General features: G+C 61.8%; 2 protein-coding genes across 2 annotated transcripts; both read right to left on the bottom strand.

Annotated features, from left to right (window-relative positions):
* Positions 1 to 7374: 7374 nt before the first annotated feature.
* HINT2 (histidine triad nucleotide binding protein 2) lies at positions 7375 to 8753 on the bottom strand. The gene is made up of 5 exons (XM_087958798.1): positions 8597 to 8753; positions 8355 to 8486; positions 8178 to 8282; positions 7877 to 7949; positions 7375 to 7528 (listed from the first exon to the last, which is right to left on the bottom strand). Exons 1-5 carry the CDS (start codon positions 8654 to 8656, stop codon positions 7437 to 7439), a joined length of 462 nt encoding a protein of 153 aa, XP_087814924.1. The 5' UTR covers positions 8657 to 8753; the 3' UTR covers positions 7375 to 7436.
* A 53-nt stretch (positions 8754 to 8806) lies between these two features.
* Positions 8807 to 13612, bottom strand: TAF1C (TATA-box binding protein associated factor, RNA polymerase I subunit C). The gene is given in 20 exon segments (XM_026684949.2): positions 8807 to 8906; positions 8909 to 8967; positions 8969 to 9029; positions 9032 to 9112; positions 9115 to 9624; positions 9627 to 9776; positions 9779 to 9844; positions 10627 to 10764; positions 10868 to 11011; positions 11014 to 11044; positions 11307 to 11375; positions 11377 to 11436; positions 11569 to 11704; positions 11945 to 12016; positions 12153 to 12270; positions 12364 to 12492; positions 12625 to 12675; positions 12678 to 12859; positions 13013 to 13083; positions 13177 to 13612. Coding segments are annotated over 20 exon segments (2598 nt in total). The 5' UTR covers positions 13600 to 13612; the 3' UTR covers positions 8807 to 8859.
* Positions 13613 to 16552: the final 2940 nt, after the last annotated feature.

The raw sequence follows: 16552 nt of genomic DNA, 5'->3' as shown, positions 1-16552 counted from the left end.
TGCAATGAAAACCAACAGGAGCTTTAAGATTTGGTGGTGTATAAATTAATACCTATGTAAATAGAGACTATTGCAAAACCAGCAGATAAATGGCTATCGGCCACCTCATGAAGGGCCACATCACCTGGTCCCCTGCCTTTCTGGTTGCTCACAGACGATCTTGGGGAAAGTCTGGAAGGTCAGTTAGATTAAAAGAACCAGGATCCATCCACAGGCCTTCAAGTACGGGGAGATGGCTAGCACAGCCCCACCTTAGCCTGCTCCTCTGCAGGCTGCACCTGCCCATTTCAACGCCCGTTTGCTCATAGGATTCATCCCCTGCCACTTTCCTCGGGACTCCTTTCTGTCGCTCCGCAGGCCTCCTGCCTTGTGGCCATAGAGCTGCAGCAGAGAGTATTCCCGGGGCACCTGAAAGAGCAGCAGAGAGCAGAACTCACTTCCGGTCACCTCAGCATTGGGCTCTGCTGGTGCAGCTCAAGGTGGCCTTGGCTTTTTTTTTGGGGGTGTCTGGCTCCTGCATAATTTATAGTCTCCTCCCAAGTGCTACTCTTGAGCCAGGGGCTGCCCATCTGGTGTGTGTGTGTGTGTGTGTGTGTGTGTGTGTGTGTGTGTGTGTCAGAAAAAGAGTGGTCAAGGGTAGCCCAGGAAACAGAGGAAGACCTTTTCATTCTCAATGAACCTCAAGCTTCCTGTTTTTTGGCTTGGGGACTGACTCCTTGTCCCTCCATGTAGCCACTTGTCCTGCTTCCACGGAGTGGAGAGAGGCCCCTGAGGCAACTTGGGCCAACAGCCTGCTCATCTTGTCCAGCAGTCAGTCCTCACTGCACAAGGAAGCCTCTGGTCTCCCAGCAGGTGCCCCCAAAGGCGGCCACATGGCCCTCCTTTCCGGAGCCCAAAGCCCCCAACCTTTCCTCCAAGGAAGCGGCTCCAGTCCCCTCCCCCCCAAGGAATCTTCCCTTCTGAGGGGGGGGGGGGCTAGAACTGTGCAGTATTCCAAACGTGGTCCTGGCCCTGGTTTATAGGAGGCCATCCTAAGGTCAGCACCTCTGGCCGTTCTCACGGTGTCCCCTTGCTCCAGGTTCTCCTTCCTCATCTGTCATTGTCAGCTCTGATCTGTTCTTTTGCATTGGGGGGCCTGGACACGTGTGTATCACTTGCCACCCCATGGAAGGGAGGACCAGACTCCATATGATCCGCATGTGCACAGAATGAAAGGCCCCGTGTTTAAGTGCTCAGGAATAAGGTGGCTCACAAATGGCAGGCCACCTTCAACTCAGGTGCATCCCTTCAAAATCAGGAGCCTAGAAACATATTTTCCGGCTTTTCTTAGCCTCTGCCAGGCCAGGAGCCACCCCACCCCTTCCAAGAGCAGTTTCTGGGTTGTCGCCCCCCCTCCAGGGGCTCTGAAGGGCGCTGCTGGAGGAAGGCGGGATCCAGCCCCAGCCCAAACTTCGCCTTTCCTTGCCTTCACCGGAGAGCAGCGTCTTTTGCACTCTGCCTCCCACCAGACGGCACCACTCGAGCTTGACTTGGCACTCAGGCATCGGCGTCACGAGGCCGGCTGGGCAAAGCAGCATTTCCTCCAAGGAGCGGCTCGGCCGCGGCGGGTCAGGCAGCGGGGCAAAAGAGGGCGGACCGACGGGGGTACGGGGGGGCAAGAGCTCGGCAACACCGGAGCCGGCTCCCAGAGGACGCCGTGGGACAGCGGCGCGTCCAGTCGCCTGCGGCCGGACCGGCGATGGGGCCTCGTTCCTCGGCACTTCTGCCAGACGCTCTTGGAGAGCCGGAGCTGCCCGGAGGAGCCTGCCCTGAGCCGGCGCTGCTCGCCCGCTTCGGGCTTCGTTCGGAGGGAGGTGACGCGAGACGGGGTCGCGAAGGGGGTGTTGCCCGTCGGCGCAGGGGAGGCTATTCTTAGCCGGGCGGGCGGCCCCTAATTGGCAGCCAACAGACGCACCTGCCGTTGCAGATTGCACGTCCGCAGCGCTCCCGGTGCCCCTTCTGGAGACTCTGCCTTCCCCGGGGCTGGGCAAGTGCGGGGCCCCCGAAAGGGCCTTCTGGCGGAGGCATCTGCCGCCTGGCTCCACCTCATCCACTGGTTGCAGGGCGAGGGGGTCTGCATGTTGCCGGTCGGTCCAAGCGCGAGGCTGTTCACCAGGAGCCCGAGCCCGGGACCCCCAGGAGGGAAGGGCTCCCGTGGCGTCCCGGGGTGGTCCCAGGGGGGTTCCTCGCGCCCTCCGACGGCCAGGTCCACCCAAGCCAGAGAAGCGTCTGGAGAGGCCGCTGGAGACGAGCCTTCAAGCCTGCTCCTGTGCTAAAGAGGTGCCCCCCCCCAGGTCCCGATCCCAAAGCCGCGTGAGCCATTGGCTCCGGCACCACCCAGGCTCCCTATCGGCGATTGGTCGGGGGGCGTCTCCTCCACCCCATCACTCCCGGTTCCTCATCTCCAGGGTGGGAGCCGAGAGGCCGCGCCGCCGCAGATGCGCGGCTCACCTGAGCGCTCTGGCGCGGAGGGGTCGCCCAGAACCGCCCTCCCCTGGGGAGCCGGCCGGGTTGGTTCCGCTTTCCCTGCAGCGCCCTCTGGCGGCCGCCCCGCGCACGGCCTGCCCACCAGAACAAGAAGGGCTTTCATCCCGAGCCTCGTCTCGCCCCCCCCGCCGGCCTTCCTCCCGCGGCGAAGACTCGAGCCAGGCGGCTAAATTTAGAGGGGGAGGCTGGGGCGGGGCTGCCGGTGGGCTAGCTAGAGAAAAAGAGCCGAGTGACGAGAGGGCCAGGAGAGCCTGACATAGTCCAGGCTGGGGCGGGGAGGTGGCCTCCCCCTTGCAGCCGTGGGACTCAAGCCCGCCCCTCCTCGCCCCAGAGAAGCCAGGAAGGCGGGGCCCAACGGATGGGGCGGGGGGGCTTTCTGCTCGCTTCCCCTCTTCCCACATGGAGCCCGCTCGCCAATAAACAAACTGGATCCTTGAATTCAGCGTCTACTGGATTCCAGCCAGTTAAACCATACATTTGTAGCTGCTTTTTTAAATTTATGTTTATTTAAACGAAAGACACGGATTCAAAAGAAATAATATCAGTAATTAACGAGAATTAGAAACACAAGTGAGGCTCAATCTAGCATTAACAAATGATTTAAAATCTTTCAGTGCAGTACCCTAATTTCCAGGACATTATCGATAAATGGCAAAGTAGCAAGAAGTGCTGAGGCCCCGCCCTCCCTTGTGTCCCGTTACAGCCGGTTGGTGCTTTCCAAGCGCCAGGGAGTCAACAATACCACTGCGGGGAGGCCAGAAGCCCCCCCCCCACAATTTGAACAGCTCCCACCCTCCTGGGATTTTGAAGGGCCCTAAATATGTGGCTCTGCACCCAGACCCAAGGACCACCAAAGCCCCCCCTCCTTTCCCTCCTGCCTCCCTCTGGGTTCATCATGCCGAGTCGCTGTGAGTCAGGCAGCATAACATTATTTTTTAATATGAACTTTAGAAAACCACATGGGTTGTATCTGCATTGCCATTCCTGCTTAAATTCTGATAAATTTCTATTTTATATAGCACAAGGCATTTTGCCATTGCTGCATAGCCTCCCATCAGGTAGTGCATCTTTTCTCTAAAGTTGGGCAGAATTTGTGCTGGCAGCTGCAGGCACGTGCCTTGATACATTATGGTACTTTTTAAAAACAGATGTGTTCTGTTATCTAAAGGTAGTCCTCACTTAACAACGGTAGTTGGGACCAGAATCTATATGGCTAAAGGGCACAGTCGTTAAGTGGACCTACGACCCCAGCAGTCAAGGATATCACAGGACTCCCCTTGTGGGAAGCTAAAGTGGCCGGTTTTGCTCCCGGGGGGCTGCGGGGTGATCAGTTGCCCAGTTTGCGATCACGTGTGGCAACAGCTACAACTACAAGGACCTCCCTAAGTTCCGTTCATTCAGCGCCACTGTAACTTCAAACAGTCACTAAATGAGTGGCTATTAAGGGAGGACTCCCTGTACAAAAAAGAAATGGGCTTTCATTTTGAGGCTAAATTTTTACTGAATCTGGGTTGAGAGGGTTGTATGAATCCAGCCAGGAGGTGCTGAGCCCTGTACCCGCTTGCACCCGAACATTATCCAGGGACATCCATTGGGAAAATTTGCTGGCACAAATGTTTGGCTGGCCACAATGTTGGGGGGGGGGGGGAGCCTTTTGAGGAGGCCAATGCTTCTGTTCCCCTGAGAAACACCGTCCCTCACTTGCTTCTCTTGACTGGCTTCTGGTTTGAACCTCTGCATTAGTACAGACTGGCAGGTCAGCGTAGCCCAGATCTGCCCATGAATTTGGACTCTGGTGCCAATCTCTCAGGTGCCGTGCCCTCTTCCAACCCATCGGTCTTTGGGTGCTTCCTGCGGCTCTCCAAGATGGGGGAGGGGCACTGAGAACGTGCAGTGGCTCTTAGGTAGAAAGAGCTCCCGCCAGGTGGGCAGAGCTGCTCTGCTCAACGGGCACTTGGCACCAAAACTGCTCTGGGCTGCTGGGAGGCAACCTTTGGATAAGCCCAATGAGTTCTTGGGGGGCCCCAGATCAAAAGGTGGGGCCACCAAGATCAGGCCTGTCATGCCTAAAGGCAGCCCTTCCACTGCCAGCCCCTCAGGCCTTAAGGCAGAGGCGCAGGTGTGCACCATCACACACCTGGGCTTCTCCTGCAGAGCTCAAGCTGTGGCAAAGCCCCCTACGGAGACCTGGCAGGGATCTCAGAGCTGCCTCTGCCTTCATCCCTGGGGGGAGAGATGCCCCGATGCAGTTTTCCCCTCCCGGGTGTGCATTTGCTAGGAAGCACAGAATTGTCCCAGGAGCTACACCAAAAGCCCGTGGAGCAGCCCCGTTTGGTGGCACCCAGAGTGCCCTGCTTGGCTGCTGTCGGAAAGGAAGGTGGCCTGGCTTGCCACCCCCAGCTTCCAGGTCCACCTTGTACCAGATTCCTTGCCCGGGTGGGCGGGAGAGGAGCTCACACCCTCAGCTGACTTCGGTTCTCAGGGAGGTTGTGATGAAATCTATGGTAGGAAGAACGCCTCTGCTTTGACATGGCCAGATGGTCCCCAAGGCTTTTCGGTTGCTGGTGCCAGCTCCCCTGCTGGACCAGTTGCTTGGCAGGACCCCAAAGGCTTTCAGAGGGCACTTGGGCTGTTCCCCAAAGTGGCTAGCTGCCGCCTGGCACCAACAGGCAAAAAGGCCCTGCAGCTTTTCATGGCTGGTTGTTCCTGGGGGGCTCCCTGCTTTTTCCAAGAGGCCCAGAGGAGGCAGCAGAAGAGACACCTAGCTTTCTCTCTCTCTCTCTCTCTCTCTCTGTGCGTGCGCGTGTAGGAGGAACACAATGACAAGTCCAACCAGAGCTGCATGAGAGCCATATTAACTTTGCGGGCTTGTCTGTAGCCCAAGGTACAGATTTCTCCACTCCTCTCACACCTGGGCAGCCAACCAGCAATCCTCTTGGGGGGGGGGGGAGCCTCAAGAGCGCCAGCTAAGCTGCTGGGAGGATTTGCGCAGGCCGCTGGCAGAGGAAGCGGCTGGGATTCGGCTGGGCCAAGCTGACCCAGCTGTGGTGTCAGAGGCTGCCTTACCTGCTCACCTGGGAAGCACTCCAGCAAAAGGTCCAGGACCTCCCCTGCCCTTCCGGTTCCCATCCCTCCGGCCTGGCTCAGGCCACCTGGAAGGCCAGCGGATCCAGTGACAGGGGCCTGCTTGAGGAGGGGGCGACACGTGCCGGGCCTGGAGGAAGCAGCACCCCCATCACAGAGCCTCCCTTGCAGCCAGTGGCCTCTTACCTGGGAGGGCTGCAGAAGGGGGTTGGGGTTGGGCTAGTTGCAGAGGGCCCCAGAAAGGCTGGATTAGGGAGACCCTTCCCAGGCAGGAACGTGGCTCACACGTGTGGAGAGCTTGCAGTGGAAGGGAGGCATTGGGGTGATTCTCCTCCTTTCTCCAGAGGAGGTGAGAGGCAGCCTTGCTCAAGGCTCTCGCCCTTTCACCTAATTCCTACAGGGGGCCTCTTGTGTCGGGGTCACCTGTCCGAGGTTAAGCGTCCTTCCTGTGAAGATGCACACCTTCTCTTCTCCCAAGGCAGCCAGCCAGTGGTGAGCAGCTGGGCATCTTGAACCCGAGTTCAGCCAAAGGGCATCCCAGGACCTTGCCAGTTTTTTTCCGGTGGGGGTGGAAAGCTCAAGCGCGAACCTAGCAAGACTGAGTAGAGGTGTTGCCCCTCCCCAACGTTTGGGATCCTCCTCTTTGGCTCTGAGTGTGACCATGCGATGCAGTCTGGGGCCACTGCACACCCTGGGGCTGCTTCCTTCCAGGCTCACAGCTGCTGCTTGAAGGAGGCCGCAGCCCCAGCCAAGAAGGCCTGGCAGGCTTCCCTTGTGTGCCAGGGGCAGCAGCCTTTCCTGGCCCAGGAGGCCCACGCTGTCTCCCTCATGCCCTGGCCAGTTTGTGGATGGGTTGTTATAATGTGCTGTACGCAGAGCTGCCCTTGGAGGCTATTTGGAGATTGCGGCTGGCCCAGAATGCAGCAGTCAGAGCAGTGAGGGCAATGCCAGCTGTGCTGGTTATCACGGGATCCCAATGATGTGGCCCTCAATGTTGCTCTCCCACCAACAAAATAATGTGATTCAGGAGGACCCAAGAAGAGGGTCTTCCGGAACTGCAGCTCCCCTCCCCCACCCCCAACTGAGGTCCTTTAAGACAAGGGTCCCCAACCTGTGGGCCGTGAGGGGTTTGCAACGAGGCAGTGGAGACGGCCGGCAAGCACACGCACATCCTCTCTCGTGCAAGCAGTGGGTGAGCGTGCATTCCATTTAAGTGAGCGGCAGGCACGTGGGCACACTGCTCGTGCCAATGGAGCTGCGTGCCTGCCAGCTGCTTGTGCAAAACCATCCTCCTCTCCCCCCCGCCCCCCCAGTCTGCAAAGCCAGAATCTGCTTTAGAAGGGCTCCCCTTTGAACACTCCCTGCTCGTGCCGGCCTTCTTCAGCTTCCTCTCTGGGGTTTTGTTTCTTGGTTTCATGGCTTTTATATGCCGAGCCATCCAGGGCTGACCAGGCTAGAAGTCTGATTAATAAGAAAACCCCTGTGGCCGCAGAGGAGACCACCCCCTTCTTCACCCACCACTTCCCAGGCGGTGGCTTCAGAATGCCGCCCAGCTGTGGGTCCCAAGGCAGGCGGGGGGGGGGAGTCACTACCAGGGAGGCTCCTGGGCATTTTCTGTTATTGGACGAGGTTTCCTTGCCTGGTTTTTCAACTCCCCGACCTGATCCAAACCCCAAGGCCTCTGGACGGTCCCCATCAGCCGCACTCGGCCAGGACCAGCAAGGCAACCCCTGGGAAGAAAGAGGCCCACGCAGCCCCCAAGGCTCCCTGCCGCCCGCCCAGCGCAGGCCTTTATTGAGAGCAGCTCCTGTACAGCAGAGCTTTGCTCAGCCGGGCGGCCAGCCCAACTGGCGTCCCCCCAGCACATGGAGGTGGAGATGGTAGACGGACTGCGCCCCGTGCTTGCCCTCGTTGATGACTGCAAGAGGAAGGAGAAAGGGTCGGAGGGGGCCCTTGGCAGCAGGAGGAAGAGCCAAACCCCAAACCCCTCCCCCCCAGGACCACAGTGGGGCTTCCCACCGGCTCTGTTTGAGGTAGGGCCTCTGGGGAGGGAGGCATGGGAGACGTCTGCTGAGCCCCCCCCCCAAAGCCTTCAGAGAACCAACACAGATCCAAAGGACGGACTCAGACGACCAAAGGCAGGAAGGTAGGCAACCGGGAGGGGGGGCGTGTCTTCCACAGGACTGATCGGTGCAGGCGTCCCACCATCCCCCTCACTGGGCTCCAGGAATTACCAGGCAAGGCAGCCCCCATCGCTTCTACTCACCCACTCGATAGCCCTCCGACAGGCCTTCCGCCTTGGCGGTCTGGCTGGCCACCACCAGCAAGTGTCCCAGGAGCTGGGCAGAGAGGGAGGGAGGGAGATCGAGGGGTGGTCGCAGAGCCCCCTCCCTCCCCCCTCCGTGCCAGGCTCCAGAGCCGAGATTAGGATCCAGCGTCCCAGCAGGAGGCGGGAAGCATCGGCGGACGGCGCGGGGCCTTCGCCAGGCTCGTGGCGGCCCCATCCCCGCCCGCCGCCCCGCAGTTCACCCTCTGCCCAGGCCGGGCGCGGCCTGATCCCGGCTCACCTGGGCGTCGCTCTCGGCCACCCGGCTGATGCGCGCGAGGGGCCGGCGCGGGATCACCAGGAAGTGCACCGGAGCCTGCGGCGCCGCGTCCCGAAAGGCGATGCACTGCGGGGAGCGAGCGCGCGTTGAGCCTCCTGCGCCCCCCGCCGCCGCCGCCCCCCTGGCGCCGCCGCCCACCTGGTCATCCTCGTAGAGCAGGTGCGCCGGGAGGGAGCCGTCCAGGATCCGGCTGAAGACGGTGGGGCCGGGCTGCTCAGCCGTGCGCTGCGCCCGCTCCACCTCCTCGCCCGGTCCGCGCGCCGCCAGGCCCTCTGCCGGACAGACGGCGGCCAGTCACCCCGCTGCGCCCGACCCGCCCGCCGTGGTCGCGGACCGAGAAAGCCCGCGGGCGGGCTCCGGAGGAGGCGCCCCCGCCCTACCTGTCCTGGACGCCCCCAGGCGCGGGCCAGCAGCCCCCTCACCCCCATCGCCGCCGCCATGCTTGCTGGCACCGCCCCCTCGGCCAAGCGCAGGCGCACTCCCGCACTCTGCCCCCAGCGGCGGAACAAGGGATTGCCGGCCCAGCCCCTCCCCTGCTCAGGAAAAGGAACCTCCCCCCCTTCCCCAAACAGCGAGACAGGCAGCCGGACTGAGAAAGTGACTCCTTTATTGCCCCCCTTTATTGGCTCGCCCCCCTCGCCTGTCAGAAGCCCATGCGGGCCCGTTTGGGCTGGGGCCCCTGGGAAGAGAAGGGCCCCGCTGGCTGCTGCCCAGGGCCGAAGCCTGGCTGGCGGGCAGATCGTCCTCGGGGGCTCCGGGGTTGGTCCAGCACAGCCAGGTACCTGCGCAGGGTCTGGCGGCGCTCACGGGGATGCCCCGGGCACTCAGGCTCTGTGAGGAGAGCAGCCCTGGGGAGCCCTCCTGGGAACTGGGCAGCAGAGGGGGAGCCTGGACGGGGGCTCCGCGGGCAGGGCGGGACCAGTCACTGGGGCAAGGCGGGACCAGTCCCCCGACCAGTCACTGGGCTCCGACTGATAGCTGGTGGAGGAGGTGAAGCTGCCGGAGAGGCTCTGCGTCCCCCTGCGCCGCTTGGCTCGCCTCCGCTGCTCCCTCAGCTCCTGCTGTCGCCGGGCCTTGGTGGAGCCCAGCCTCTCCAGCCACCAGGTCACCCAGTCACCCGCCCAGGAAGCCGCCAGTCGTTGGCCAAGCTCCCCCGGGGGTCCCTGGGGGGCAGGGGGCACGGGGACCCCACTCTCCTCCCCCCAGGAGAGGTGCCCTTCCCGCATGGCCCTGTGCAGGCGGCGGGAAGCCTGCAGTGAGGACGGGGAGCTGCCCCCGGTTTCCCTCAACTCTTGGTGGGTGAAGAGGCAGCCCTGGTGGAGCGTGGCTGGAGGGCACTGCCGGTCCTGGGCAGGTGGGGCGGTCCGCTTCCAGGCCCTCAGCCAGTGCCGGTACAGGGCTGCAGCCCCGGGCTACAAGCGGTCTTGGCTCCGTCTGGAGAAACGGGGTCCTGGTGGGGCCTGCCCACCACAGCAGCTCCAGAGTCCGCGTGGGAGGGAGCCTGCCCCTCCGCCTCTTCCCCACTGGCCTGTGGGAGCAGCGCCTGGTAGAAGAGGTCCCGGCCTCGGAAAGCTGGAAGACCAGCAGCGTTTGGATGCCCTCCCTCTGGCCCGGGGCTGCTGCAATGCCTGCATTGGGGGGAGGGAAATGGCAAGAGGCGGAATGCGATTAGTCAGGGGGGGCAATTCCTGAAGCCCAGCTGGAACAGCAGGGGAGGGGACACACCTCAAAGGTATGAGTCAGGCATGGCATAATGCTCCCCTGCTCAGGGCCAGCTCGAAAAGGGGGTCAGGCAGGGGCACGTACAGCCCTCCCACTCTGGAAAGGTTTCTCCCAGCCTATCTTTTTCACAGGGTCTCTGAGACCACCCAAGGAGGAACCCACCCACCCCTGAGCCGAGCCCAGGAAAAGAGGACCATCTGGGGGAGGCAGTGACTCCTGGGAAAGATGTCATCACATGCCCCCCTCCCCAAAATGGACCTGGCTGTGGGGAGGGCAATGCACGTGAGGAAGGGTCGCATGTTCTGCCAGGTGGGTGGGACACGCTTGACCACATGCAGAAGGGCCGAAGGAAGCAAGTGGGGGATCCGGGGAAAAGGAGGGGTTGCCCCCCCCCCTCAGGATGTGCTTAGCTAGAAGAGGTTCCGGGCACTCTGGGTTGCAGAGGGGAGGAGGGACCCCCCTCCTAACCTCCCTTCTGTGCCAGGTTCTGCCCCATTATTGGCAGGAGGGGGGAGCCTGGTCTGGTTCTTGGATCTGGCTGGGGGGGGGGGGAGTGATGGCAGCCTGGAGCTGCAGGGAGGCAACCCAGAGCGCCCCCTGCTGCAGCCTCGTGGGAGTGAGTGCAAAGCCCGTTTCCCTCCCTCCGGCACCCATGCCAGCCACACCGCCTCGCCCGGCCCCTCCCTACCTGCTGTGGGGACCGAGAGACGCTGGCTGAGGGCCCTCTGCCTCGCAGGCACCTGCACAGGGAAGTGGGGCAGGCAGTCCCTGATGGATGGCAGCTTCTGGGGCGCACCCTGGAGCTGGCAAGGGAAGCTGTGGCCACCTGTGGGGACAGCCCAGCAACCTCAGAGTCCCGCGGCACCCAGGCTGCCCCGCCCTCAGCGCCAGGAGCCGGTGGCGGGTGCAGGGCCCTTTCCCATGCCCACCTGAGTACTGCAGCAGGAGCATCTCCTGGGAGTGGTGGGCGCCCAGGAGCACCTTGTGGCTGGTCTGTGGAGGCCTGGCAGGTGCGAGGTGGGCGTAGATGGGCGGCCGCTGCATCATGTGCTCCCAGCACAGGACAGGCACCAGGGGAAGCGTTCATCCAGCACAAAGACTGAAAACTGCGGAGGAGGAGGAGGAGGAGGAGGAGGAGGAGGAGGAGGAGGAGGAGGAGGAGGAGGAGAAAGTTTGTCCCTGGGCACAGGGACCCTCCAGCAAAGGAACCCACCGCCTGCCTCTGACCAGCCGGGACAGCCAGGGAAGGAAACGTACCAGCCCAGGGGGCGGGGGATGCCCAGGCTGAGGCTCCTGGGCCAGACAAAGACTGCACAACAGAAAGCGCCCACAGCAGCCCCCAAAGACCAGCGCCCCCACAAAGGTTACCTGCGTGGCCACCAAGTGTTGGAAGGGCTCCAAATGGCCCAGGTACTTGGAGAGGAGCAGCCGTTCCCACGCGCTGGCAGCCGGCTTCAGCCCCCACCTTGAAGAGCTCGAAGTGGCCCCCGGAGGACACCTGGGGGCAGGCCAGGAAGGTCAGCAGCTGGCAGTGACTGCCCCCCCCAGCCCAGAGGCCCTTCCCAGAAGCCCCCGCCCCACAAGGGAGAGGGGGCGGCAGCCCCCCACGGGTCCCCTGCTCAAGCCTCACCCTCTGGTCGAGGCCCTTCAGGCCAGTGCGGTCGGCAAAAGTCAGCACTCGTGGGTGGGCGGAAAACTCGCTCCAGCGCCAGGAGGAATGGTCCCGGAAGAAGAGGCTGTGGCGGTCCTGGTGCAGCCGTCGGAGCCTGGTGGGAAAAGGGGTCAGTCCCTGCCCCTTTGCAGCCAAAAGCTGGTCTGCTGGCAAGAGGGCAACGGCCAGAAGCCGCTGGGGCAAAGCCCACTCCTCCCCAGAGGCCCCCAGGAGAGCCTCTTCTCTGGCGCACTGGCTAGTCTCTCTGGCTGCCCCTCCCCCACCTCTGGGCCCCACCCCCGATGTCCTCCAGTGGGGGGGCACTTGTGAAGGCCCTCAGCCAAGTCTTGCTCACCCCGTCTCCACATTCCAGAGGTACAGCTCCCCTTCCAGGGTGCACAAGGACAGCTCGCCAGGTAGGTGGGGGCTGCAAGGAGACAGCGGAGCTGGGGAAGGGCAGAGGACCCCTGACCCTTCCCCCAAGCAGCAGGATAGCCCCACGTGTCCCACTGGCCGAGAGCTCCATGAGCCCCGCAACCCCCCTTGGAGAAGAGGGCTCTCACCTGACTGCGATGGAAGAGCAGGGGGCTTCTGTGCAAACCACCTGCAGAGGGACAGGGGCCCTTCCACGCTGCCGCCTCCAGGCCCCACAGAAATGGGCCGAGCGGACCCCCAGGAAGTCTGGGACGGAGGGAACGAAAGGCCCCTTCATGAGCGGAAGAGCAGGGGCAGCAGAGGGCCGGTTACCCCCTCCCCGCGGACCGCTGTACCCACCGCTGCCCTCCAGGTGCGCGGCTGCCACTTGCTGCACTGCCCCGTTGAGCGCGAACTGGACGGGGCTGCCCCGGAGTTGGGGTCTCAGGGCGCCGCTGGCCGCTGGCCTCAAGGCCGCCTCCTGGAAGCCTGCAGAGGCCGCTAAGGAAGAGCCGCGCTGCTGCTGCTGCTGCTGCGAAGGGCTGAAGACGCGTCAGCGGGAGGGGCGCCTGCCCCGCGGCCCACGACCGCCCCGCCCCATCCGCTCGCGCCGCAGGATACAGAGCCGGTCCGCGGCCTCCCCGGCCGGGAACACCAGGCAGCCCCGGCGTGGGGTTCGCCGCAGGGGCCGTCAGGCAGCCAGGCCAAGGCCCCGCCGGTGGGAGTCTCGTCGAAGGCCAGCCGCCGCCGCCGCTCGGCCAGGTCCTCGTGGAGCCACTCGGCCACCAGCTTCAGGGGCAGCTCGGACAGCCAGTCGCGGCACAGCGAGGCCACGCCGGAGAGAGGCCGCGAGGCACTGAAACGGGACAACGGGACGGCCGCCGGTCACCCGACGGCCGCAGCGGCAGATGCCTCGGGAAGGCCGGACCGGCGGAGGCAACCACCGCGGGCGGCTCGGGGAAGCAGGTCCCGGGTCTCTCCCGCCGCTCGGGCCGCAAAAGGCACTGACCTGCCGCCTCCCGTCCGGCCTTCCAGGGCGCGAAGGGAGCGGGTCATCCCGCAGACGCCTCCGGCTCTCCTCTGCGGAAGAGAGAGCGGGCGGCGGGTAAGGCGGGGTCGTCCCCCCCGCAGGGCTCCGGGGAAAGCCGCCGCCGCCTCCCCGCCCGCGCTCACCCAGTCCGTGGAGTCCCCCAGGTAGACGTGCTCGTGCAGCAGCCGGGCCGTGGCCCCGAAGGCCGCCTCCGGCTCGTCCAGGAAGAGCCGCCCCAGCTGCGAGCCCAGCGCACTCAGGGCCGGGCCGGCGGACTCGCCCTCGATCGGGGGCGCCGCTTCTGGGGGCTTCAGCGGCAGCGGGGCGGCCTCGGCGGGCAGCCAGCTCTCCCGCGCCTTCCGGAGGCGGTGGGGCACGAAGAGCGGAGGCGCTCCAGGGCCGCCCGCCGCGACGCCCAGCTGCCCGCACTGGCCCCACCCGCCCACCCGCAGCCCGGCCTCGAGACCGTCGCGCCCGGGCGGCCCCGCGCGGAACAGCCCCGGCAGCAGCGCGGCGGGGAAGGCCGCCATGGGTGCGCGCAAGTGCGGGACTGCCCGGCCGCGCATGCCCAGAGCCGCCGCGCGACGCTCTCTCTCTCTCTCTCCTCTCTCCTGCGCCCCCTGGCGGCCAGTTGCCCGCGGAGGCGACCGAAGCCCCGGATCTCAACCCGCCCCCGCCCCCGCCCCCCCGCCCTTGGCGCTTCTCTGCTGAAGGCAGCGCGGGCTTCGGAGAAGGACCGACGGCCAGGCAGGTGGGCGAAGCAGCAGCGGCCGAAGGAAAGCGGCCGCGGGGATGTTTTTTTAAACTCAAAAGGCAGCAAAGCTTGCAGGGAAAGCGGCTCAACCGAGAGAAGCGCCCCAGCGCCCCCTGTCCCTCGCCTGTCGCGGTTTCTCTCGAGGGAAAAGCGCTGCCAGGTCTACGAAGGGAAGCGAACTGTGCGCCACGCTGCGCCTTTCCAGCCCGCCGAAGCAAGCAGAGCAAAACATTCACGGAGCATCTCCGCCTCCCCGCCCCCAATCAGCGCTGGACTCCTCGAGGGCGCCCCACTTCTCCCCCCACGGCTCAGCGCCTCCTTTCCACTCAGCCCCTCAGCGCCCCCATCACCTAATCCCAATCAAGGCAATGCTGACCAGTTTGGGGGCAGCTCAGCCCACCACCCAGACCACTCAGTGCTCCCAACCAAATTTCTCTTTCAGCCAAGTGAAGCCCCCCCCAACTACTTTCTTCCATGCCCCGAAGCAGCCCATTCCCAAAGGGAAGTGCAGCAGGCAGAGGGGGGGACCCCAGGAAGGAAGGCTGAGCCCCTCTGAGGCTTCACAGGCTGCCCCTCTCCTTCCTGTCCTCTGCAGGCACCCCAATCTTCCCTAAACTGGTTCCCAGCCCCCTCCCCGCCCCCGGCCTGTGCATGGGAGGGAGTCTCTGCTCACACAGCCCAAATGGCCTTTCTGGGATTAAAAGGCTAAGGACTAAAACACAGCAAAGCTGCCTCTGTGGTGCCCTGTTGAGGTAATCCTCGGTTAGAAGAATGAGTGCACACAGGGAAACTAGTGAGAGTGATGTTGCATAACACACGACCAGCACACAGATACACTGAATAGTAAAATGTAAAAAATAGTAAAAAACCACAATTAAACAGTAAACAGCTGTCTGTATACGGTACTGTGCATTCACACCAACTCTGAGCCTGGTATGGCCTGGGCCCCATAACCAGTGTTGAGGTAATTCCCCATTAGGAGAATGAGTGCACACAGGGAAACATAGTGAGAGTGATGTTGAATAACACACAACCAGCACACAGATACACTGAATAGTAAAATGTAGGTTTTACTTCCAGTAAATGGTTAAGCAAAGTCCAACAAGCAGTCCAAGTCATACACGGTTAAAGCAGTCAGTTTTCAGTCCAGGGATAATCCAAATAACAAAGTCCAGTATCATAAACAGTTCAATAAATAGACTCACAGTAATCCAAGAAGAATGACGATCAGCAAGAGTCAATCGAGAAAAAATGCAGGAACCAAGAACATTGACCATCAGAACATCAGAACAACTAGCAGCTAACAATAACAGAACAACCCAGGTTTCTGGCTCCATCTTATGGCCATTTGAGGAACCACACCCAATTACAATTTTAGCATTCCCTTAAAGCAGGGGTGGGCAAACTTTCCCCTTTTTCCCCCCCCCCTTTCCCCGGCCCCCATTGCTTTTAAAATTTAGACGGGCGGGTCCAGTCGTACATATAAAAACTGCTTTTGTTACGTTCCCTTTTCAAGCGGGGGAAAAGTTTCTTTTTGCCCTTTCCCCCCCCCCCCTCAGGGTAGGAAAAATAACTTTTTTCTCGAGACCCCTCAAAACCAAGTTTGGCGTCATATTAAATTTGCCAACATAGATAATGATATGGATTTTTAGGACCCTTACCGATAAAAAGCAATGTTCAGGGCGTGTTTCCTGCCTTAAAGAGACAGTATTAAATGTCTATCATAGTTTATATATTTCCAACTCAACTGTTAGGTGACTATCAATTCCTAACATGCCCCACCCGGGAGAAGCATGGATGCATCAACTCCTGCTTCCTCCTTCAGGAGGCAAACCGAACCAACACACCCTGCTCTGTTTTGGGTTGGCTGGCATAGACCAGGGGCTCTTTTGGCAGAAGCAGAGGGAAAGGCGTGGGGAGGCTACCTAGGCAGCCCAGGCGGAGGCCCTTGACTCAAAGGGGACTCAAAGCAAGCCACCCAGCCCGGGAAAGTCAACTGACCATCCTTTGTGGTGGAATGACCCTCTGGCCAGAGCCTGGCTTGTGCCCCCCCCCACTTGGTGGTCAGTGAAAAGCTCCGCCAGGGCAGAGCCAGCCAGGCAGCTCCAGACTTCCCTTCAACGAATCAGGATCTGACCTGTGCTGCTCGGGAGGATGGATGACGTCCAGCTCTGGGCCTTCCCGATTCCACCCCCCGCCCCCCCCCCCCATCTCCAACTCCCGTATCCCAATGAGGGAGGGCAAGAGCCACTCCTTTGCTTCTGCCGAGAGCCGAGTGCTGAGCACATCCCTCTGCTAGAGAAAGGCCGTTTCAGCCCAGCTGCTGACGGCTCTTCTGGCAGGCCTGGATGCCCTCTTAGAGGGAGGAAAAGCCCCCAACGCTGCCAGCCAGCCGCCCCCTCCAGCTAGACCCAGTGGCCGGGGGCAGCAGCTCTGTTGTGTATGTGTAAATAACGTAATTGGATTGACAATATATAAACTACAAATATATCTGTTTGTAGCTTTAAGGAAAAATACTGCAATGTATTATGCTGTGTTCTGGTTAACTAGGCTACAAGTTGCCATAAGAGGGAGCTATAGATCATGGTTTAATTCTCTCTCTCTTTTTCACTGATGATCTCTCTTGATACTGACTGACTACGGACCGATACTGACTAACCCTGTTTATTTTGATATTCTGTTGATATCGAAGGTTATTTGTTGTATTATGGTTTGATATTTGTCTGCTGTAAAAGACATGCAACCGGTAAGAAGACTTTATAACT

The sequence above is a fragment of the Notechis scutatus genome, chromosome 2 (genome assembly GCF_049901735.1).
Source record: "Notechis scutatus isolate UNSWTSFEM ecotype Mainland chromosome 2, rNotScu1.2, whole genome shotgun sequence".
NCBI classification, from domain to species: Eukaryota; Metazoa; Chordata; class Lepidosauria; order Squamata; family Elapidae; genus Notechis; species Notechis scutatus.
This window is presented reverse-complemented; position numbering and strand designations above follow the sequence as displayed.

Bases quoted from the DNA above. Each gene is read 5' to 3' on its own strand.
- HINT2 (XM_087958798.1), bottom strand. From the start codon at position 8,656: ATGGCGGCGGCGATGGGGGTGAGGGGGCTGCTGGCCCGCGCCTGGGGG. The intron at 8,487-8,596 runs GTAGGGCGGGGG...TGTCCGGCAGAG, and splicing joins CCTGGGGGCGTCCAGGACAG to GGCCTGGCGGCGCGCGGACC. The intron at 8,283-8,354 runs GTGGGCGGCGGC...CGCTCCCCGCAG, and splicing joins TGCTCTACGAGGATGACCAG to TGCATCGCCTTTCGGGACGC.